Genomic DNA, 23,049 nt, shown 5'->3' on the forward strand with positions numbered 1-23,049 from the left:
TTTAATGAACAGTTTGAGGCAAGGAGTCGACCTAATGGCGGGTTTCAATTGAGACTAAGGAATGGGCATGGATTAGAACCGCTCGGTTGGGATGGAGGAACATTATCAAGGGTTAGACGCGGGAGTCCAGAGGTCTGGTGGAGGTTTACGAAAGTCCAGCATCCGAACCTATGTCTTAGTGCATTGCTAGTGTTATGTCATATATTGCTAGTGATACGTGATGTATTTCTGGTAGTCGTCAAGGAGTGCTGGGAGTTCTTTCTTGTTTGAACTCGGATTCGTTCTCTAAAAGTTACTTGTATTTTGAGGCATATTCAGCTTCCTAACTACGATATAACGAAGCGTAGATGTACTCAAAATGCTTTGCGAGGTAGTTATAATTTCTGGGAAAAGGTTTTGGTGTCCTTTCTCGCGCAGTGCAGCATTTTATACGTCTCGGAAGCGAATCAAAATCGTGCCTGAAGTTGTTATATTTTCTTGTTGTTGCGGTGCCACACCTGTTGCTAACATGGCGTGCCATTGCCTATCAGCCTGTACCACGCGGCGGGGCTTCACATTTTCCGAACTTCCTGACCTCCATATCGCCACAAACAACCATACCGGAACCTTAGATCGCGGTTTTCATTCATCGGTTGTCTCGAAAATGGCTACTGGTTATAACTATGGGCAACCCGGAGGATGGGCTAGACCATCGAGGAATACAGAAAATAACCCGCTACTGAGTGGTGAAAACCCTCCTTCGTACACTAGTACCTGGTCTCCTCCTCATACGACTACTTTCTCCACCCCTCGACTAACCCCTCGATCAACCCCTCAACCCAGTCTTAATGAATCCTGTAAATGCGGGGCGCGCTACTCTTTCCTTAAGACCGTATGTTGGGCTACATCCATAGTAATCATTTCTACTTTTTGTCTTCTTCCTAGTATAATCACGGCATGGAAAGATACGCCCGGTAAGTCGCAGCGCCCAGCTCGTAAGCATATCCCCTCCATCCTTGTCTTGAACCATCAATATTCTAGTACTTTGGCATTCGAGGGTGCTAGTAGGTTAGACACATTATAACTAACCCAGCTGCGTTCTGTAGCCGTTCTCCCATATCCCACTATTACCACTACAACTACTTCTATTACTACTTTTTCTACTACTTTTTCTACCACTACCACTACAACTACCACTAACTCGCCGCCCACGGCACCACCAGTTCCAGAACCACCCTATCGGAGAGCCGGTCTGGGCGGCAATGATGTTCCGGAGCCAGGATCGGCGTACATCATCACCGAAGCAAATTCTTCCAAGGCACTCACCTATGATGGTAATGAAGGAGTCTATATGACGGACTATCACAAAAGTTCCATGGCTCAGCGATGGGGCTGCCATGAAGCGGACGGTTGGCTCGGATTCACGATTGAGACAGGCCATACGACCCTCTTCCTTGGGTATAGTCCCTGGCCCTCCCCGGCCACCTTGCGCTGCTCGGGCCGGACCATGCAGTACAGTGAGATGTTTATGGTCTCGAAACTACCAGAGCATGGTTTCAGTTTGATAATGAAGGATGGAACGGCGTTAAAGCCAGTAGGGAGGGATGGCTCTGGCGCGCTAGCCATGGTAGGAACGTCGAATGTTTGGTGGCGATTTACGAAAGTTTAATGAGAGTTGTATCGTTTCACTGTTTCGTCTTCATTATGGCAAGCGTTAGGAAGATATGGAAGCGTTTTTCTGGTAGGGCTGTTTATTCAGGTGTCATGAGATCTGTCCCTCAGCGCTGGGGACGATGATAGGAGCGAGATCAAGTTTTCGCCAAGGACGGGTAGTCTCAAGGCTCGGAAAGGGGTGCTTGTATTTGCTTTAGCTTCATAATCTTCATCTTCGTCATCATCTTCATCATCTTCTGTGTCCGGTTCGCCTGTGAGGTCGATTATAGGGTATAATTTCTCTCGGTAGAATGCATTTTTGCATTCTCGGCCTTGAGCGTCGTACTCCTAAATTCAATATTTTCAATCAGCATAAACTCTGCAGACGCTATATCAACCACGCACCTTCCAAAGTAATTCATATACGTTCTGGGGTTCCCGGCGGAAGAGGTCCCCGAGCTGTATCCTTTGCCCGAAGTGCCTGTTCTCAGTATTTATCTTTTGAAAAAGCGAGGACCCTTCATATTGTAAATCGAATGAAGACCCTTCTCTACGGGGAAGAATATTCTGGGTCTCATCGGTATCCTTCAATTCGTGTATCTGAGCTACCATGCGGTCATAGGGGAGCGGTAAAGTTAGCACAAAACCCGCAAAATACCTAATTCATAGGGATCTTGCCATATGTAGCAAGACGTGAAGCGTGCCACTCGGCCTCGCGGCGGGCAAGACATACCAATAACGCCGTACACCAACTCATCCACCGTCTCATCCTCACTAGCCGTAACGTTCGATATAACCCCATATTCTCCATTTACATTAGCGTATACTTTGAAAGTAAGTTCTTGAAACCTCCACCGCCCGACCAGCGGACGGGCTGGTTCGCCGAGCCGGTGCTCTTTAAGAGATTGACAATCGATGTAGTAAGCTGTCACCGGCGGTGTCTCCGGTGGTGTAGGATGGTACATAACGGTTTTAAAAATGTCGGGTTTGCCGTACCCGTGGGATTCGGTTATGTATCCTGAACCATAGGGTATTCGGGTTCGGGCTTTTCGTCTGCATTTGGTGATTGCGCTCGCTCTGACCATAATTTAGGGTAGCAGATAGAGGTTTTATATAATAAAGATTTAAGATCCTAGATTGTGGGTATTTATGTAGAGAACTGGACCAGGAGTAAAAATGATAAGACGGCCGGTGAATATATATACTCCCATATCTATCATCTGGTCGTGGTGAAATCGAAATGAAGTTGTAAAACGAGTACTCGAAGTATATATACCTCTTCCCCGCTTCAAGGCGAGTGCGAGAATCATCTAGCTATATTTTCTTGACAACATTTAGGATTTAGAGGTGTAAGGTTGTATACTAGAGACAGAAATTTCGAAACTTCTTTGTTCACTTAATTAACGGATTGGGGTCATGACTTGCGGATATTGAATAATGATTTAGACCATCATCTTTGGCTGTGGCACAGCGACCTCAGAAGGTTTTGGGGTACATGTACACAGGTACCCTCAAGCTTTTGGCTTCTGGGCATCGATAATTACAAAATACCACAAAGTGATGTGTTGTCTTGGCTTGGCTTCCCAGAACCCCTTTCAGATCTCTTTTCTTGTGACTACTCTCCGCGAAACACAAGATTATAAATTGGCTACAGCTAAGAGATAGCTATCACAGGGCCATGCCCTCACAATCAATATGTCATGGTTCAATCTTGGCCAAAGCTTCAACCCGCTTTTCGCACCAGCAACCTTGGCACCTAGGATTGATCCTAGAACAAACTGTTGACAAATGGACATGGAACCAGCGATGACCCCCTCGATCTCATACGATTCGTAAACAAAAGAGATCGCCTGACATCGGTCTCCGGATTAATCCGTCAAGGGCAAGAGGAAAAAAAGAGGAGGATACGGACAAGCGCAAGGCCAATATGGGTTTTTGTGCCCTGTACCAGCACGGCTCTCCGGCTTGCCAAGTTGCCGGTGTCCTTCCTCCCAAAGCTGTTTAGTTAACCTAGTAATCCGAGATCGCGATATTTACTCGTCTAGGGTCATGGAGTTTAAAACTCTCCATTGTCACCCGTCCCCTTATAATGGGGAAAGGATTTCTCTGTCACACTCTCTCTTCTCCCTCCCCTCTTTAGGGGATCCGTAGATATTAATCGGTAGACGAAATAGCGTCACAGCATTTTCAATAATGACGCTCTCCCCTCATGGTTATGCAAACGGCCCGCCGCCACCTCCCATCGGTGGCATTCAAGATGAGACGCCGTTGGGGGCAGGGATGTTGGATTCTTCACAACAACACTACCAGCCGCCGAATGCAAGCTATCCGGCCGATTCCTCCAAGAAGACATTCACATTTACTCGAAAGACAGTGATAATTATCGCGGTTGTAGTGGTGGTTGTCATCGGCGCGCTCGTGGGTGGATTAGTGGGTGGTTTGAAAAGTAAGAATAGTGGAAATAGTTCTCCAGATACCGCGGCGCAAACTTCGGACTCGAGTAATACTGGAGCATCTACTCCTGCTCGAACGTCTAGTTTTGGGGATACCTCTACTGCTACTACTCGTGGACCGGATGCAACAACCACTAGTGAGAATCGCCCAACTTCCACCGGCACCGTCTCAGAAATCGATACCCTACGGGGCACGGGTGGTTCCGAAAACGCATATCCCACAACTGCAACTTACTCCATAATCGGTGCCAGCGGAATCTCTGGTATCTCTCCGACTCCTTTCCCAGGATTTGACGAAACAATCTCCTCGTCCTCTTTACTCACAAACGGAGACTTTAAATCCGACGACTTTGACGGCTGGTCCAACGATGACGGTTGTTGGCAGGTGCAAACCGATCCTTCGACAGCTGGGTTCTCTCCGTTGGAAGAATCAACGACTGGGAACAATCTCATTGCTCGAAATACAGCAGACGATTTAAGTGGTGGGAAGAGTTGCAATCTTACACAGGTAGTGACAGGCTTACGGCCTGGGACGCTGGAACTTTCATTCCTTTGGGGACATTATCAAAGAGATGAGGTTGGTCGCTTCCCGTAGCTTTATGTATGACGTTTTACTAACAATCTTTGGGATGTATAGGATACATGGTTCTACGTCTCCGCCGGTTCTACTGGTCGGCCCTTGGTGATACTAGCAATGCAGGATACGCCAGGGTTTTCAAGAACGGTAGAATGGACGAAGTCGGCGTATAGTATCGAGTTCGAAGGTGGTGATTTTGTCGTTACTTTCTCGGCGCACTCGCAAGTAACTGCGCACGACGTTGCACAGGTTCAACTGATTCGGAAATAAAATATCAACACCTACCATCTAAGTGGTTCTAGGACTATCCACAAGTGTTTAAATTTTTTACGAGGTTGATGAGCGCGGTTGCCTGTACGCAAAGTTTTATTAACTTGGGGTGATTGTATCTAACTGAATACCCTCGAAGTACTACGTATATATGGAACTACGACGGCGATGCCCTTTAGGGTATTCATTGAATTCACGCCTAATGGATTTTGAAGAGCAAATTTTTTAATATCTTTTTTTAATATATATATTTTTTAAGGGTGCTTCGAGGTTAGCCAATCACTAGCTAGAGGTCAGGGCCGATTTGAATGAAAACGGGGTTGGAGTTTAGGGTAGGATGACATGGGGATTGGGTGAAGATATGACCTTGTATCGTTAGGGGTTGTGTGTATAGGCCACGCTCGAAGCAATAAAAGGAATTTTCATGAATCGTGGCTCATGTCATCGTGTAGGAAATACATGCATTAATTGAAGGATATTATGATGCGTTCAGAAAACATGTGTGTGTAGAGAATTGTGAAAACGCCATCGCGAGAAAAACAAAAAAAGAATAGGTGAAGTGGTTCTTTGTAGTGTGGAGGACTAGATGAGGTCAGAAGTAACCCAAGCATCATCTGAATCCTCCATCTCCTCCGCTCGACGCTTGCGTCCTCTACCCCCTTTGGATTTGACATCGAATTTGAGGTTGGTATCGGCCTCTGTCGCTTCCATTTCCATTTCTGTGTCGGTTTCGTTATTGTTCTTAGAAGGCTGCTCTTGAAATTGTTCGTCAATATGGTCCCAACCGCGGATAGGTTCATTGACGAGCAGCGCGTAGACCCGGTCTTCGCGACCGTAGTTGTTATGATATGTAATCCTGGGAAACATAACGGGGGGATCGGCGAAGGTATTCCTAAAAGAATGCAATGGGTGGGAAAAAGGGCGCGGTCCATCCTGAGACTAGTTGGATGGGAGCGGTTTGATCCCGATTTGGGCGAGATGTGCTTTTTCGGCCTCGACTTGGGCAATGATAGCATTCTTGATCTCAGGGAGTTGGTCTGCGTAGATCGATGGGTCGACGAACATGATACCCCGACCCTGTGCGTATTCACGAGCTGAGAGGGGCATGGAAACGGGAGGGGCCACCGTCAATTGCTCTATGGTGGCAGACGCGCCACGAGGGTACTTCCGCTTTTCAGCAGGAACGGATGGGTCAAGGAATTGATCGGGTGGCAGCATTGAATCCGAAATCTTCTCGAACTTGGCGGCCGTAGGCTGAAGAGTACCCGGGAAGTGCTTTTGGTTTGTGTGTGGCTCGTAGAGGCCAGTGAGAGTACGAGCAAGACGGTGCTCTGTAATGAGCTTGTTGTACTCGCTATAATATCTGGGTTAGTAATCCTGCGAAATTGAACATTGGTCGCACGAGTGAAGTACTTACGCGGTATTCTGGGCAACCTCGGCCATCCAATTATCTTCCGTGAGCTTCTTCTTTTTGTTGTTGACGGTGAGAAGACCTCCGGCACTCGAGGTCTTGTTTTCGATGATGGCAGGAGCGCTCTGGTGGTAGACGGCACTGGCTCCATGCCAGGCAACATATTGGTTCTGGTTGTATGGGACACCTGGTGGGGGGAGTCGGTCATCTGGGTCGGCGATTTCGCCTTCCTTGTCTCCACGCATTCTCGCGGCTTGTTCATAGTAGTCATCTGTGACCTTCTTGCCTCCGACGATCATGCGAGCCCCAAACTCACGAAAGACGGAGCGGGCTGTACAAACGCCGATAGCTCGACCTTTATACGAATGAGGAATGATATTCCTCTTGATGAGGTCAAACTTCTCTTCGTCATTACAAATGATCTTGTAAAGTTGTTTGTGTCGTTGGAAGAAGAGATAGGAATCACGGAATCCGGCACAACGGGCAGGCTCGGTGGACAACATGTATAGTTGGTCCCCACAGTTCATCATAGTGAACGTGCGGCAACGATATTGGCGGCCGCCTAGTAAGTTTCCATCCTTGTCGACCTTGAGTTCCCCAGCAGGGTCCTCGGGAAGGTCGATCTCGTTGTTCTTGACCTGCTGTTCGTTCCCGAACTTATCGCTTGGAACGCTGGTCGTGTGGGATGGCCCACCACGGGCTCCCCGGCTTCTCCCACCGAGGCCGGAGCTCGAGGGTCTACCTCTCCCTCGACGTCTTTGGGGCATGCTGGACGGCGAATCTGGTGCAGTAGGTGAACCTGGGCCTGGTGTCTCTGCCTCGTCAAAGTCGTCAATGGGTGGAGGCTCGACGATCGTAGCTTTCCTGGGAGGTCGGCCTCGACGTCTTGTAGGTTGTTCTACTACTGGTTCCTCGGAGGCGTCCGATTGCTCAGCAGGATCCTCCTCTTCGTCTGCTTCGTCGTTACTCGGAGATTCAGGGAGAGGAGCTACTCGACGGGCGAGAGGTTAGATTGGGACTTGAAAGAGATTTGATATGACGATGTGATGCCAAGTGGGAGTAGGGAAATGAAGGTGGTGATGGTGATGAGGAGAAAGATGATGGTGATGATGACAGTGGGGGGGGAGGTGAAAAGTGTCAATGGGGAGGTGGAAGCAAAGGCATAGAAGAGAGGAAGGAAGAAAGAAAGTGGACAGTCGGGTAGGTAGCTTCTGGGTTGTTGCGCAGTCTGCTCGTTCTCCTGGTGAACAAAGACGTCTTCCCATCAGCCCATCAATCAATCCATTCCATTCCATTGATCCAGCTATCCGGATTGAACTCATTCGACAGGTTCTTTCACTGCTAGCTATCCTCCCTCCCATCCTCCCCCCTTCAATCCGATCCCCGACTTGACGGCGAAGTGCCTCAAACGCGACGAGCCGAGGCCTTCTCTTCTCGGGTCCTCCCTTTCAACCAGTATCGAATTACCGATGTCAAAGAGACTCATATGACGGGAAGTTGAGACATACTTGGTTGCTTCTCCTTCTCCTTCTCCTTTTCTTTCTCCTCCCGCCGCGTCGAACGGCGGGGCCTGGTTGCTCCGCCCATCGCGCCTGTGGTTAAGGCGGTATCCCCTGCAAAATGGGTCCGCGGATTGGTCCTTCAGAGGACGTGTTCTCGGGTACCGAGGCTACTGGTACTGGCGATGGCCCGGGATTTGCTGATTTGGTGATGATGTCGATGGTGGAGATGATTTTGATGATGATGGGGAGGTTGGTGATGATGGAGAGGAAGAGGAAGAGGTTGATGGAGTGAAGCGAGGTCCAGCGGGTCAAATGAGGATGGTTTGCAGATGAGCCCGGCTGGAAAGCAACAGGGTTTGCGCTCTTTGGCGCGTTCCTTGCATACGGCCTGCCATGCCATTGGCCAAGCCGCCCCATCCCCGTGGCCCCAACCGGTTGCCACAAAGCGCCTCAGCTCAGCTAAGATTTAAAAGTTGTGTCCACAACTTTAGCTTAAGCTTCATGATATAGGGTCTATATAGCCCTATGTTCTAGAAGTGGAGGGGTTCGATTATATCGTTTGGCAATGAAATGGAGATGGCAAAAGTGTCTAGAACATGCGTCTGGCGCCTGTTAGGCCGTGGCTATACTCTGAGTCGCCTTTTACCCGGCCAATACGGAGTATGCCTGGTTAAATTTAAATGGCGATATTAATTTCTCGAATATTACTGTCAGATTGAGATTTATCCTGATGGTCCTAAAGTGGGTTGAATGACGACGGACACCCGCTTTAAAATCCCTTAAAATCTGCGGGATGTTGGGAAAGAAAGCTCGGTGGCTCGCCAGCCTTATACAAAACACGCTTGGACCGCTTCTTATACAATTGTTCCAAGTTTCTATCGAATCGCCGATAACAGGAGCCGATATCACTGAGAAGAATCCCAAATAGAGATCTAGATCAAGTTCCGATAGCGTGATCTCTTACCAATCGAAGCAAGGGGCAGTTTCTTCCAAAACCATGTGGCTTCTCGGCCAAGGACCTGGATTTCACGACCTGCGCAGGCCTGCATGCAGCGGAACAACTTGATGCGTCTATTGGTGAAAGGAAGCCTGCCACGCCGATCCCAGGCGCAACCCTCAATTTTAGGGAATTTGGCCGGCTAAATCCAAAGGTGCTCGATGTTGATATATTCCAGGCGAAAGAACTTATACCGGCATGCATGATATACTCCAAGCAAGAGTCCGGCCAACAGGCATCCTTTATTAACATCCTCGTGTTTGGAGTGTAGGTGCAAGGAGTCGATTTGAATTCGGCCTAAAATGCTAGGACTTGGTTCATTTTATACGTGTCTTGGAAGAGCGGTCCAGCCAATAGGTAGGTTTACCCATGCGAGGAATCGGAATAGAGTGAACTCCTTCACAAGAAATATACATAAAGCAAGGAGGCTAACCCACCTTCTGGTCTCCTGCCGCGTCGTTATTTCTCTTTTATTATAGAAACCTCGAACAGCAGATCTCCCGGAAACGTGGAAGGGGAGGAAGTGTATTTTATTTACATCTTTTTTGTTTTTCGCAATTTAAAAGCATCGCTCTCTGTTCTGTTAATCGTATCACGGTCCATTTACGTCATCACTTGGAGGGTGTCGCAAAACATTTTTTAGTGTCGCCTTGTGGTAGAAGATTTATAGTTGTCAATTTCTCATATCCAAAGAACGAGATTATTGTGCGATATGCTCTTCACTTCCGCTGCTGTTCTGGCATTGTCGCTGCTGCCAGGAGACTCAACCGCGGCGACAATCCGTTCTCGACAGGATGCATCTGCAACTTATTATGACTTTGTAAGTTCTTTCTTCTAATAAACTTCATGCCCATGTGCTCTGTCTGACTTATCATCCTTTGTGTCTCAGATAGTCGTAGGTGGCGGCACCGCTGGCCTTGCATTGGCAACAAGACTAGGACAGAAACTCCCAAATACAAAGGTCCTAGTTCTCGAAGCCGGTCCGGCACCCCCCACCAATGAACCAGGAATCAGCATTCCTGGGCTTAAAGGCTCTACTCTTTTCGGACCTTATGATTGGAAATTCCTCACAACCCCGCAAGAAAATATCGGCAATCGGGTGATCGGCCAGAGCAGGGGGCGTGTTCTCGGTGGCACATCTGCACTAAACTTCATGGTGTGGGATCGCGCTGCTAAAACCGAATATGATGCCTGGGGAGACCTTGGAAACCATGGATGGGGATGGGGCAATATGATCAAGTATATGTTGAAGGTCGAAAACTATGTTAAGACTAGCAATATTTTCGGATTGAATACCGGAGTTGGAAAGGGCGGCCCGATCCAGACGACAGTGGATCGGATACAACCTCCTCAGCAGCTACCGTTCATCCCCACCATGAACAATCTCGGGATCCCCACCAACTTGGAATCCTTGAATGGAAACCCAATGGGCGCGGTGTATCAGCCGAGTAATATTAGGGACTCAAACTACACAAGATCATGGGCCCCAGAGTATCTGTGGATTGCCGGTCCCAATGTCCATGTTGTTACAGATGCAACTGTACAGAAGATCAATTTGAAGTCTACCAGCAAGGGACAACAGGCAACCGGCGTCACACTCGAGAACGGTACTATCTACACCGCAACCAAGGAGGTTATTCTCTCTGCTGGAGCCTTCCAGTCACCTCAAATTCTCGAAACCTCGGGCATTGGTCAAAGTTCCATCCTCTCCAAAGCCGGGATCAAAACCATAATCAACCTTCCAGGCGTTGGTGAAAATCTTCAAGATCACGTCTACGTCAGTATCGCCTACCAGTTAAAACCAGGTTTCACCTCCTTTGACTCCCTAACCACAAACTCTACATATGCCGCCGAACAAATGGCCCTTTATCAATCCAATCAACCATCCGCTTTCGACTACAACGGCAGTAACTTTGCCTTCCTCAATTGGAAACAAATTCTTGGCTCAGATACCGTCATGAACCATCTCGCAGCCCTTTCTGCATCCCCGGGCAATGTTGTTGACCAAACTAAATTGCACCACCTTACTTGCGAGGCTGTTAAAGCCGGAATCCCTCAGCTTGAAGTTCTCTTCGCTGATGGCTACACTGGCACCAAAGGCTACCCCGCCGCAGGCTCTGCCGAGTACGGAAATCAATACGTCACTTTACTAGGTATCCTCCAGCATTCCTTTTCTAAGGGCAGTGTCCACATCGATACCGCAAACCCCTCCAACCCACCAGTGATCGATCCAAACTACCTCTCAAACTCCTATGATACCGAAGCAGTCAAGCAAATCATAAAATACCTTCGAAGAGTCGCAAGAACCGCTCCTCTAAAAGACATCCTTGTTAAAGAATACGAACCAGGCAGCCTTGTCTCCACGGACGCCCAAATCCTCGCTTATGCTAAGGATACGGTGTCGACATTGTGGCACCCTGTCGGTACTTGTGCTATGTTACCGAAGGCACAAAATGGAGTTGTAGATTGCAACCTAAAGGTTTATGGAACAACTAATCTGAGGATTGTTGATGCGTCTGTTATTCCTGTGCAAATCTCTGCGCATATTCAGACTGCGGTGTATGGTATTGCGGAGAGAGCGGCGGAGTTGATAGCAAATGGGTGGTGAATAACAGGAAACGACATAGATTGAGATGTATTTATTTTTAGCCCACATTCTAACATTTTTTTTTCTATTTCAAGTAACGTTAAGCCGACAAGAATACCCATTGTAATATTACATATAATGTCTATACTGCATTCTTAGGTCGAATCGAATCGAATCGTATTTTAAGCTGAACTAAGGCCTTTTAGCGTTACACAGGCATAAAGATACCACATGATTTCAGGGAAAGTTGCATTGGATCCATGGTAGCGCCCACAGCGTGAACTGGACCATTAGCTGTCCATCGGACAGGATAAAAAACCGCTCAGTATAGATGACCTATCCGAGCCTATTCATATTTTCGATAGGTAATAACTATTTCTCAAACGCTTCCTGACTATCGACTTTACAGATCTAGTGATAGCTCGATACTTTGTCAAATGCTGTTACGAGAGCCCTCGTGTCTAAGATTACTAAAAAAAAAAAAACTCCCTCCGATGACAGAAACATCAGTCATTGTCTTAAAAAAATGTCTCTACAGCTTTGCAAATGGGCATCCTTACTACTAGAAGTATGAAAGGGTATACGCAGAGGACATAGGTGGTGCTCACGCACTTACGTCGCCTCGAAGTCCAGCACCTATGGTTCGATTCAAATACAAGTCTTCGTGAAAAATTCGAAGGATAGAACAGGTTTTAGTGTGGAGTATTGCTGAAACTCATAAAGTTCTTAGGATATCAATACTAATTGGTAAGTCTAATTTTTTTATTGAAGAAATCGGGGAAATCGGGTATACGGAACTAACAGATGTCAAAGTTGGAGTGAGAGTGAAGATGGAGAAGAAAGCCAGATTTCAAAGCAAGGAAAATGAAGAGGGTCTCGGGCACAACGGGGGGCACTGGGCCAGGACCCTTCAGGGCGAGCAAGATCAACGGCCCGTAACTTGAAGTCACTTGATCTGTCATCAAGCGTGCAAGGCAAGTGTGTATTCCGATTTTCCCTTTTAATAATGGTAGAATTAATAAAACTACTCCATAAACATGGCCCACGAAGTTTTTTCTCCACACATCCCGCCATCTATCTCCATCGTCTAATCGCACGCATAGTGCTTCCAACTATATTTAATTCTCAAACTGGCGCGCTCTTCATCGGTCTCTTAGTATTATATACTTATCCTGCATTGTTTATTCTTTAATAATATCGAATTGGATATATATATCTGCTCCCCGTGACAACTTCACATCAAGTCTGTCCTCCTCAAAATAGATCTAACATAAACCGATTGCTGCCTTGCCAATACCTCCTTAAGGTTTGTGTCTTTGGAATGTGAACGGTAACCGAACGATAAGGCTAACTAGAGCATTTTGCAGACTTCGAGCGTAATGGAAGCTAATACTCTAATTAGTCTGCCAACCGTGTGCAAGGAGCAACCGCCTCTCCTCCTAAATTTTCCGGTGGAGATACACTACAACGTGTTAGAGTGTGCTGATGTTTCTCAATACTCCACTCTCCGACTTGTCTGCAAGAAGTGGTATAACTTCATCGAACACTCCCTTCCCCTCAGCAGATATGTCCCGGCCAAGATCGAGTTCAAAAATGCGCCGTTAGAGAGGCCTAAGGAACTTCCATCTCTCGGGTTATGCATGGACTCTTCCCTATGGCTCGTGCACCGAGGTGTCTTCATCTTCTCAAAATTCAGGATGGATCCGAAGCTCCTCAACTTGGACAGAATCACTACTGGTGTCGACTTCGTGAACTCTCCGGTCACAAACAGAATTAGGGAGCCTGAAGCCAGTGAAGAGGCCATAGATACTTCTCTGGCCAGGTGCTTCGTCGGATATAATGGGCCAGAGCCAGGTACTTCTCCAGGATTGTTCTGTGGCAACAGAAATATCTCCCACTATCTCTCCGATCCGGCCTACATCGTTGATCCAAGCCATCCGGAATATGGCAAGTACAACAGGCACGTGGAGGTATGGCAGTATTGGAAACTCGTCCCAGGTCCCCAAATGTATGACCTTGCTGCTCAACCGTGTGCAACACTCGGCAAGTAGATGGAGTTATTCCTTGATCGATACGATTGGGAAATATTTGACGCGTCTATGAGAGATTTCAGATCACAAGAGGGCGGGCTTTATACTTCATCTATCGAAATCGAAGCTCGAGTGGCCGTTCCGTGTCCTGGATATTGGAAGCAGATCAAAACAACGGAGGAAGAAGGGAAGAAGACTGGCGGATACTGCTTGGAGATTGTGACTAACGCCTTGGTTCTTGGATGTCGATTCCGGAACGGAGAGTCGTGGGCTGTTGCGCAACCTGGTTCTCCTTCTGGGTTTACGTTTGGTGAAGGCAATGAATAGGGGTGAAGGTTGACACATCTTTGGCCGTTAATGTTCCTTCTTCTTTTAATTTTTTTTCGAGGACACATCCCAGGTTTATCTACGAAGAGGGATTGATACAGATATATTTCTAACTTAGGTTTTCTTTCCAGCTAGTCTCCGTTAACTCCAAAACTTGTCTACGATATAATTAATGTCATGACAACGAAAAAGCTGGCTATACATCTATATATACTTCAGGTTAGTCTAGAGGCAGAGGCAGACGGGTGCAGCACCCGTCTTGTTTCTAGACTAACTTAAGGTTTCTCTTATCGTCCACGAAACCTTTTGGATGCCGAGAGCGTCAATTCCATATGGTTGTCCAACTGAAAAGGGGCCATAAATACACCGAGTCCTTTAGATCTGGCCTAGTCTCGTGTATCTGGCCTGGAAATCTGCTAAAAACGCGCACGGTACCTTTTATATAAATTAGAACCCTATCCCCGCATCTAAGATATCTTTTTTACAAAGTATCTAAAACAATATCTACAATCCCTGATTACCATCACCCTCTGGCTTCAACAGCCTTCAGCTTATTACCAGTAAGTTGTCAGAACCGATCATACCAATTTTGCGTCCAGGGCTCGACACTCTAAGTTCGGACTCAGACTCGCTCTTTGGAGGCGAATGAAGCTAAAACCACAGTCAGGGATTTCATCATATCAGCGTGCACTCCTGTGAACGGGTTCATAGTTACTGCAATCTCTCTCTCTCAGTTCAGGACCTCATCCTCAAGAATTTAGATGTCTCTGAACATCTAAAGCCCGAACTCATCTGCAAGCAATACATGAATAAGGCTACTATCAAAGCCTGGCCGTGTTGAGGGACAAATTCCCAAAAGGCGCAACAGAAAACTAGTTTGACAACCTATCCGGATTCGTTTCTAACCCTCACTACTCCACCCATACCTAGACTATTCTACGGCAACGAAGAAGGCGGAAGATTTGGCCGTGTCACCATTCAATTACACAACAAGAGAGTTAGTGAGTTCAAAGACTGAAAGCCTATCATGGATGCGGTGGTTAAAAACAAGCCATCGACAGCTCAATCCATCTCCCAAATTTTGTTACAGGTGTCGCGGAAGTATACCAGAGTTCGCTATACCGCTGTACAAGTTTCAGTTGTCAACAAGACAGTTGCGTTCGTATTAAGGCCCCGGCCTTTCCCAAAGTTCGAGTTGACCAAAAACCATTGCCTTATGGCTCATTCGGGCGTTGGCCCTTGGCTTCTATATAACTTGTTTCGCTGCCTCTGCCTTTGAGAACTCCATTTGTTACCTAGTTAGAATCGGTTGTTTTTAAATACATAATACCACCAAACCCCCGGTATCCGCAAACCGAACCACCTCCAGTTCATGCCTAGCCTTCATGTTAACTAAGGACACCTAATTACCAGACGCTCTAAAACTTCATCTACTTGGTCTGGATAAGATACCCAGCCAACCCAAATCGTTTATGTGCACTCAGGTACCCTCACAATACAACACGAACATGTGTTGCTATAATTAAGATCTCAGGATACATCGATACGTTCATCGAGTATCGGTACTAGCCATAGAAGCCTAACTCCTCTTCCGAGCTAACAGCTTTGATATATTCGAGCTATGATGTCGTCGTCGTCATAATCTATAGCTGATGTGATACAGTCACGTGAATGTAGTGAGCCCTGGTCTACTCTGTCTCCTGCTCGCTGCACACATTTCTTGTCTTGAGTTTAACGAACGTAGATGGATTTGGTCAAGAACTTTGCACGCTATATGAAAGTCGAGCACTGTTTTCTCTAAGCTAAGGGGCAATTGAAAATACCTTCTTTTTTCTTTCGAAGATGTCTATACGGTAAAATCACCTTTGGTTGGTTGTTAGATCTATAGACGTCGATCGATCGAGGCTTGGCTTACTAGTTTATGCATTGAATTGCATTGCGGCAAATTTGGTCGTACTAGAAGGGACTTCGGGGAGCATGAGGTCAAAAAAATGGAACAACGGGCTAATTCCGACCGGGTGTAAAGTCTGCTTTACGGAACTTGTCATCGACCCTAAGAATATATTAATACTGAAGTCTATAACGTTACATACGCCGATGTATAAATTCCATTCCCCAAGATGACCTGAAGAAACTAAGATGGTCTAATTCTCTATTCTAAATGAAGGAATGTATCCAACCATGGATTTTCTGTCGTGCTAACAACTCCCCTCTTGATATCAAAACGATGGCGAGTCTATTTGGCCGAATACCTTTGCACATGCAAGCTCTCATGAGACATCCAATCTCGGCCCCAGAGGACAGCTGTTCGGCATTGGCGTACACGGACCGCGGTGATATCGTTTTCAAGGGTAATTGCACAACCCCTTCCGTTTGGATCCACGAAACAGGGCATCAAATGGATGCTATGCTAAAGCTTAATGATGCTGAGAGCGGTATGTTGAAAAATCAAAAATTTATTTTACCATAAGCATGGTATTTTATCAACTTATACACCGATACGCGACTTATAGGATCTCAAGCTTGGAAGACAGCTCTGTCAGAGGGCTCCTGCGTTCTAGATAGCTATGTCAACGACAATGCTGTTGAGGACTTTGCTCAAGTCACCGCTCTTGCCTTGTTCAAAGTTATTGGAGGATTTATTCCCAAACCTTCAGATCCAGGCTGCTTCAACCATCAACTCAACAAAATCCTCGATAAATACAAGGACAAGTATCTGACCTACGGTCGTGTCTGTGAGGGTAAAGCCCCACCGTCGAAGTTTGTCAAGAAGGATGCACAAGATAGAGTAGCACTTGAAGAAGAAGATAGGGACAAAGTTGTAGCTCGCGGTGTTAAATTTGAGGACGAGTAAAAGGGTATGATGTAATTATATTGTTCATGTATATATGCGCATTTGGCTTCTTCCTTGTTGATATAATTTGCTGCTAGTTGTCGATAAAATATGGAAAATAGAAATCTTCAAACCATATGGCCGTTAATGGCCATTCGTTGATATCTTCGTGGCCACTGCCTGCGGCTTAGACACTGACATGCACGCTGTACACGAGCATTCGGTCCGGATATCGTGTTAAGGTGTTATCCTTGGTGGCACCCGGTTGCTGTGGTTCTACGGCCCCTGCCCATGGCCAGGTACACAGACGAAAGCCACACGTCTGTGGCGCTGTAGACAACACAAAGCGCTCCGAGAATACAACAAATAGTGGGTCCAGATGGCGCCATGATTATGTAGCCCCCCTTGTGAAAGTGATAAGGTTAGCGAGTTAACAGCTAGCAGCTGTCCAGACAGGCATGGACATGTTCGATAACCCCTATGTTTTTGAGAACTGCCAGCTTGTTCAAATTGCAAGGCCGAAGCGACAACTGTACGCCGGCCCGGCGTGGGCTTTTGTCCGGATGATCCGGTTCCCCCCGTATTTTCTTCGCCGTGTTTTTCAGTTTCAATCTTTCGCTTTTTCCGACCTTCGCTGCTTACTTAGCTCCTAAGATCCTTTAAAGAAATCCAATCCCGCAATTCTTAGCTCGTGCTTTGAAATAACAAGCAAAATGTGCGAATCTTTAGCTCCGGCATATGGCCACTTAACTTCAACGCTTCCTCTGGAGCTCCAATTCAAAATCCTCGAGGAGAGCGAATGGTTTCAGCATGGCCTCCTTTCACAAGTCTGCAAGGCTTGGAGAAATGAGTTATCAAGGCCATGCCATCGCCGCAAGCTCTACCAACCAATTCACAAGAGCAGATCTATAACAATCAGCTGGGACGACAAACATAAAAAACCCCTGATCCACAAAGCGCTAGTCTATCAGAACACCCTGCTCTGGGATGAAAATCTAAACAGGCTAACTTGGGCACATCTCGATATCAAGCATGATGAACAACCAGCATCGATAGATACATCTTCACGAATCCGCAAGAAGTTTCCTCACATGAAGGGACTCGGAAACCACTCCGCTTTCCAATGCTCCGAATCCGATACAGCAATAGTCATCGGTCTATTCACATCCAGATACCGAGGCTCTAATGGCACGTTTTTCATGCCAGAGAGACTCGTTGCCGGCGAGAAGATCTCCGTTATGAAGTTTCTCGATATGATGCGAGAATGGAGGAGCGGAGACCGAGAATACAGAATCAACTACCAGCGGCAGCCGACGAGGTGGATTCTATGCAATTATTTCGTAGAGAATTGCTTCAAGAATGCGACTGGGGAGATATCTATTTCGGTTTCGGTTGAGATGGACCAAGACCGGCCGGAGAAGCTGACAATCCCACTCAGACTTTTCGCACCGCGGCCGAATATGGATTTCGATGTCGGTTGCGTGTCCTCACGTGTTGCTAGAAACCCGGTGAGGTAGGCGGTCGTAGAATTTGGTTTATAAATTTAGGCTATGGTTGACGGTGAATGGATTTGAACCTTCGCTGATACCCGGGTAGGCGTTTCGAAACGTGAGAGATATACGGATTTGGTTTTGAAATAGAGTATAATAGAATGGAATGGAGCGGATATAATAGACTGCTATACAAACCTGTAATTTACTAATAACGGGATAGAGTACTCTACATGCATGCTAAATTAAACTTAGAGCCGCGCGTTGGAATGAAGATGGATCGAAAACGGGTTTAGACAATGCGGCAACAAAACTCTATCAGGTTAAGCACTACTAAGGCTCAATACCAAGATGGTCTCGTAGAGCGCAATATTTCGCATAGTAATCCATGCCTGGGTCGGATTGTAAACCGTAGAATACGACGAGCCGAGTTAAATGCGCCTCTGTAGACGGTTGTAAGTAAATGATACAAATTGGGAAATATGAATCTTACCCACCGTTCATTTTCATCATCGCGCCTACGGTTGTCGGGAATACAACCATATCTGGATAGTCGCCTTCATCATTAAGCAACGGGTAGATTCGCATATGATTCTTATGAAGGTTGACTTGCGAATTCTTGATATAGGCTTTTGTGTTGTGCGTTCTTTCAGCTTAAAGTCAGCCGCAATTGCAAGTTATCGTCGACCCGGTAAATGAAACCTAAATATACTCACATCGCATCTTTCCACCGACTAAACTGCGCCTTTAGCTCCTCTCTTTTGGTTTGCTCTTGATCGAGTAGTATCCTTAACCTCTCGATCTCATCCTGCAGCCCCTCGATCACATCAGAGGTAACTTCACCCCTCTCATACGCCCTTGGCGTTCTTCTCCCACCTCTATCAGGTCCACCAGATATCATGGCATGATTCCGATACGCTTCTGCGACTTCACTTAGACCTGTGTCGCCGTTCTCACTTGCCTGCGAAGGCGAAACGTATTTTTGATTCGCATCCCGGCTGTACTCATCTGTGGGTGACACAGCGCGACGCTGGTATCCGTATGAGTGATCGGAAGATAACGAGGGAACATAGTCGCGTGATGGCTTCTGCTGGGCGGTGTCTGGACCATCATCTGAAACGTCCGAGATGATAGACTCTGGGCGAGCTTGGGACGCTGCGATGTTGTATGCGGCGGACATGGTGAAGTTTGTCGCTGCGGACCCAACTGCTGTTTGAATTCGGGCAATAGAACGCCTAAGAGAAAGGCGCAGATGAAGTTAAAGATGGAGACGTCGAAGTCTTTTGTTTTACATGGATGCTATGAGCTTAAAAGGCCCCTTGGTTTCAACTTCGGTTGGAAAAAGAGGAGTCGGTAGATGGTAAGCTTAATTAACATCGGCCGAGGACGATACGGCTCGAGCTGGGGTTCAGTGGAGGCGCAGCTGGTGATTGGTCGACGCCGTGGGTCTAGAACAGGCGCCATCCTTGCCTCCATTCGGACATAGACACAGAACTGGCGATGGTTAAGTCATTGTGCATGTGTGAATGTTTTTCTTTCGTCCCATCTTTTCGAATTGTGGAGGGAGAGAATTCAATTTCGGCAGATCTTTCCCGAGGGCTAGGATAGTCTAGTAATCAAGCACCGGATCCCGAAGTACTTCATTCGGTCTTTGCGAAGATTGCTTCTCGAGAGCCACAGGTATTTAGTACTTGAATTAATTAGTGATAAAGTGGAGCTTGCCAGCTGCGCGCGGGGGCTAGTACATGTCCCGAGTACGCCCTAAACTGTGGAAATCAAGTTTCGCAAATTAGCAGACGGCTCGATATGCGTATGCAAGTCATTCTGGAATGCATGCACGGATTCGATTTCCATCAGCCTCGTTGACAGGATCTAGAGTCCCGTTCGGTTAGGACTAGTTGTGCTATATTCCCGGTCTCGGCCTGATAGAACGTAGTAAAATACAGTAAAGACAACATTCTATGTTGTGAAATGCGCCACGAGAGATATTCCGGTCTCGTTGTTATTTCTCTCCGGGTGCATCTGCAAAGCCATTTCATCTAAAGGGGATTTTATAGTTAATGTTAAGGCCATTATTGGGAGATTAGGGGATATATATATATGTATGTATGTATGTATGTATGTATGTAGGGAGTATTGAGAAGTTAAATTTCAACTTTCGAATAAAGATCCTAGCAGTTCACGGATAGGTGAGAAATAATATTAGCTGTCGAGATTGGGATTTTTAAGATGACATGTACCTGGCTTCAGAGAACCCTACGTATAATATCAGGCTACTCGCCAAGGTCTGGGGAAATTAGGGTCTCCAAGGATTCTACGTCGTGATATTAATATTAGAACCTAAGGGTCTGTAGACACAGTAAAGACACTAGTCAATATATTGCAATTATTCATTTCTAACGTATAACAGCTGTTTCTCCGGGCTACATGCCCATGTAATAACCCCCAGCCTTGCCCATGGGTACATACGTACGCACTTGTTGCACTGGCTATAGTATTCAGAGCTTTCCTGTACAAGTATCCTATAGACTGTTGTTACTAAGCAACAGGAGCTCGCCCTGTGAACAATCGGCAACCTAACTCTTAATCTCGCGAAAAATTACCTTGTAATTGCAGCTACTTTAGTTTCACAAACTTGCGGACAAAGGCCACTGTCTCATAATTTTCTTCAGTCTAAACTGGAAAGCCGCCAACATCTTAACCGTTAAGTGTCGTCTCACTTGTAGCGGAGTTTCATACAAAAATCCGACTTCTTCATTCACAACATTAACGTTAACATTTCTTCTAGCTATTAATACACCCGACCAAGGGAGAAGTGAACGTACGGAGATATCAAACCTCATATATCGCATCAATGGTTGCGCAACCTATGAGTTAGCTCCAACTACACACCTATAACCAACATTAATAAGCTTTGTCAAGGTGACGGTTCTGTATTATATTTGCAGCTCTAACGTCCTCACAGTGCAACACCAACTTTCCCAGACGATCCCAAAACCACGAAAGAAATGGCATGGTGCATCGACGATACTAATCTCACTAACGTATAACTGTCTCATAAGAGCTAGGGTGCACCCGAGTGTAGATCTGTAGAGCGCTATAAAGAAACTGGGGGTTTATAGTAGCTTATTGCCAAGTATAGACAATCGGCAATACCGGAAACCTTTCAGTGTTGGATAAGGGCAATACAACCTTTTGGGACAGTGAGTGATTTGATTATACCTCAATTGTTAAGTATCACCGTTGCAGTATAGACTATACAGTTTAAAGCTGTTGGTATAAGAACAACTACCGCATTTAAATACAGCATCGGTTTTAAGGCCCTGTATAGCGTACTGGTGCCTATGAGGCTTTGTGTTTTAAGATTCCGACTTACCAGGACATGGAACTTTAAAATCTGGAGTCATTGAGCAAAAGCCGTTGAACTAACTGCCACAGGGGTTTCCTTGCTAATTAAATTCATTGATGCTCATTTGCCACGCATTTATATTTTGTGTATACCCCAGTTGTTTGTTGCTCGCTGCTCTCCGCCGGCTACTAACAGGATAGTGATTGCCTTTTTAGCCTTTCGGGCCTTGGATGTGATAACTTCTGCTGTGGCGTTGAAAGGATATAACATCGCATGGAACAAGACAAACGTTTAAACCATGAGTAGTATTTTAGACTGTGTAGTTGTGAACTTGAGTTGTGCTCAGGCTGTCAATCGATCCATGCTCATGGTTCCTGTCGCCAACTATCATATACCTGCCATATATTAGGTTACAATTGTACAAACTTTCCCTCCAAACACAATGAATTTGTCTCCTATAGTTCGAGGTTTCAAGACTGATGTCGGCCATCAACAAATTTAACATATCTACAACGTTAACGACACTTTAATCTCGAGGACGGCCATCAGTTATTTCTATACGCTGAAAAGTGTATCATGATATCAACATTATAATAAGAATGAATGGGAACTCCTTCCTCATGATGAATCAGATCCGGTGCCCCGAGATTGTCACCCTCAAACCAAGCACTATAATTTTGTCTAATATTGCAATACTTGTACACTCGTCGTACTTACAGAAGCCATCTATCTATCTCTGGACCCTCTATAAAAGCCCCCCCCTCAATTGCAATCGAATCCCGGCTTCCGAAATATATCCTTTCTACGATTTCAAAGTCTTTCACACTGTTGACATAATCTGCAAGCTCCAACTAAATCGCAAATAACACGCATCACACTAGTTATCTCGAAAATCCACCTTGAAACAAAAAAAGATGTGCTACTACGCAGCTGTTCAATACGCTTGTGGCCATATTCGCTGCGAAACCACACAAGCTCCAGTCGTATACTGCGCCAACGCATATGGCCCTAACGCCCCACAACCTCAGATGCCAGAAGGCTTTCGATTTGGGTGTGGATTAGTAGAACCATTTCAACCAAGGACTATCCCGGCGAGCTACATGTGTTTTACCTGTCAAGGCGGGCCACCATGATTTTGGTGATCAATTAATGTTCCGGTCGAGCCTACGAGGCTGCTAAGAGATTAGGGATTGCAAAAGGCCTTCAAGACCTTAATCAGGCTTAAATTATTATCAGTTATAAACGAAATGAAAACAGGCCGAATAGATAGATAGATCGCTGAGATTTCCGAAATTAGGCGAAGTTACGAGTTGAACGATATACGGTTATGATAGATCGATTCCGTTAGAACTATACTAGCACAGCGGATTTCCTAGTTATATTATTTCCTAGAAATCATTCACCTTTGCTCCGCATAGTTTAACTACTTTTTGCTTAGTATTTTATCGAATTTCATGGCATCAGCTCCATTTCTAATATTTTCTTGACTATAATATATCTTGATAGAGATGACTCCCATTGCTCTCACAAAAATCAAGTGAAGAATAACTTGAAGTTTAACCGTCGTTCGGTCGATATATAGTATAGACAT

General features: G+C 46.1%; 12 protein-coding genes across 12 annotated transcripts; 6 read left to right on the forward strand and 6 right to left on the reverse strand.

The window, feature by feature from the left end:
* Positions 1–643: 643 nt before the first annotated feature.
* On the forward strand, positions 644–1,648 carry DFL_008277 (uncharacterized protein; the record flags this gene model as incomplete). Its single annotated transcript, XM_067637989.1, has 5 exons — positions 644–749; positions 823–836; positions 925–953; positions 1,021–1,043; positions 1,086–1,648. 5 exons carry the CDS (start codon positions 644–646, stop codon positions 1,646–1,648), a joined length of 735 nt encoding a protein of 244 aa, XP_067485924.1.
* Positions 1,649–1,734: 86 nt separating this feature from the next.
* On the reverse strand, positions 1,735–2,597 carry DFL_008278 (uncharacterized protein; the record flags this gene model as incomplete). The annotated part of the gene is made up of 3 exons (XM_067637990.1): positions 1,735–1,980; positions 2,038–2,237; positions 2,366–2,597. The coding sequence occupies 3 exons, from the start codon at positions 2,595–2,597 to the stop codon at positions 1,735–1,737; spliced, it is 678 nt and encodes a 225-aa protein (XP_067485925.1).
* A 1,228-nt stretch (positions 2,598–3,825) lies between these two features.
* DFL_008279 (uncharacterized protein) lies at positions 3,826–4,932 on the forward strand (the record flags this gene model as incomplete). Its single annotated transcript, XM_067637991.1, has 2 exons — positions 3,826–4,662; positions 4,723–4,932. The coding sequence occupies 2 exons, from the start codon at positions 3,826–3,828 to the stop codon at positions 4,930–4,932; spliced, it is 1,047 nt and encodes a 348-aa protein (XP_067485926.1).
* Positions 3,957–4,538, reverse strand: DFL_008280 (uncharacterized protein; the record flags this gene model as incomplete). Its single annotated transcript, XM_067637993.1, has 2 exons — positions 3,957–4,269; positions 4,321–4,538. 2 exons carry the CDS (start codon positions 4,536–4,538, stop codon positions 3,957–3,959), a joined length of 531 nt encoding a protein of 176 aa, XP_067485927.1.
* A 582-nt stretch (positions 4,933–5,514) lies between the features above and the next one.
* On the reverse strand, positions 5,515–5,799 carry DFL_008281 (uncharacterized protein; the record flags this gene model as incomplete). Its single annotated transcript, XM_067637994.1, has 1 exon — positions 5,515–5,799. One exon carries the CDS (start codon positions 5,797–5,799, stop codon positions 5,515–5,517), a length of 285 nt encoding a protein of 94 aa, XP_067485928.1.
* Positions 5,800–5,871: 72 nt separating this feature from the next.
* Positions 5,872–7,930, reverse strand: DFL_008282 (uncharacterized protein; the record flags this gene model as incomplete). The annotated part of the gene is made up of 3 exons (XM_067637995.1): positions 5,872–6,286; positions 6,350–7,331; positions 7,852–7,930. 3 exons carry the CDS (start codon positions 7,928–7,930, stop codon positions 5,872–5,874), a joined length of 1,476 nt encoding a protein of 491 aa, XP_067485929.1.
* Positions 7,931–7,941: 11 nt separating this feature from the next.
* On the reverse strand, positions 7,942–8,262 carry DFL_008283 (uncharacterized protein; the record flags this gene model as incomplete). The annotated part of the gene is made up of 1 exon (XM_067637996.1): positions 7,942–8,262. The coding sequence occupies one exon, from the start codon at positions 8,260–8,262 to the stop codon at positions 7,942–7,944; it is 321 nt and encodes a 106-aa protein (XP_067485930.1).
* A 1,292-nt stretch (positions 8,263–9,554) lies between these two features.
* On the forward strand, positions 9,555–11,450 carry DFL_008284 (uncharacterized protein; the record flags this gene model as incomplete). Its single annotated transcript, XM_067637997.1, has 2 exons — positions 9,555–9,662; positions 9,732–11,450. 2 exons carry the CDS (start codon positions 9,555–9,557, stop codon positions 11,448–11,450), a joined length of 1,827 nt encoding a protein of 608 aa, XP_067485931.1.
* Positions 11,451–12,808: 1,358 nt separating this feature from the next.
* DFL_008285 (uncharacterized protein) lies at positions 12,809–13,480 on the forward strand (the record flags this gene model as incomplete). The annotated part of the gene is made up of 1 exon (XM_067637998.1): positions 12,809–13,480. One exon carries the CDS (start codon positions 12,809–12,811, stop codon positions 13,478–13,480), a length of 672 nt encoding a protein of 223 aa, XP_067485932.1.
* Positions 13,481–16,013: 2,533 nt separating this feature from the next.
* Positions 16,014–16,640, forward strand: DFL_008286 (uncharacterized protein; the record flags this gene model as incomplete). The annotated part of the gene is made up of 2 exons (XM_067637999.1): positions 16,014–16,221; positions 16,300–16,640. The coding sequence occupies 2 exons, from the start codon at positions 16,014–16,016 to the stop codon at positions 16,638–16,640; spliced, it is 549 nt and encodes a 182-aa protein (XP_067485933.1).
* Positions 16,641–17,332: 692 nt separating this feature from the next.
* DFL_008287 (uncharacterized protein) lies at positions 17,333–18,136 on the forward strand (the record flags this gene model as incomplete). The annotated part of the gene is made up of 1 exon (XM_067638000.1): positions 17,333–18,136. The coding sequence occupies one exon, from the start codon at positions 17,333–17,335 to the stop codon at positions 18,134–18,136; it is 804 nt and encodes a 267-aa protein (XP_067485934.1).
* Positions 18,137–18,442: 306 nt separating this feature from the next.
* On the reverse strand, positions 18,443–19,289 carry DFL_008288 (uncharacterized protein; the record flags this gene model as incomplete). Its single annotated transcript, XM_067638001.1, has 3 exons — positions 18,443–18,552; positions 18,607–18,755; positions 18,826–19,289. 3 exons carry the CDS (start codon positions 19,287–19,289, stop codon positions 18,443–18,445), a joined length of 723 nt encoding a protein of 240 aa, XP_067485935.1.
* Positions 19,290–23,049: the final 3,760 nt, after the last annotated feature.

Source organism: Arthrobotrys flagrans, assembly GCF_004000055.1.
Source record: "Arthrobotrys flagrans strain CBS H-5679 chromosome Unknown unitig_1, whole genome shotgun sequence".
Lineage (NCBI taxonomy): Eukaryota > Fungi > Ascomycota > Orbiliomycetes > Orbiliales > Orbiliaceae > Arthrobotrys > Arthrobotrys flagrans.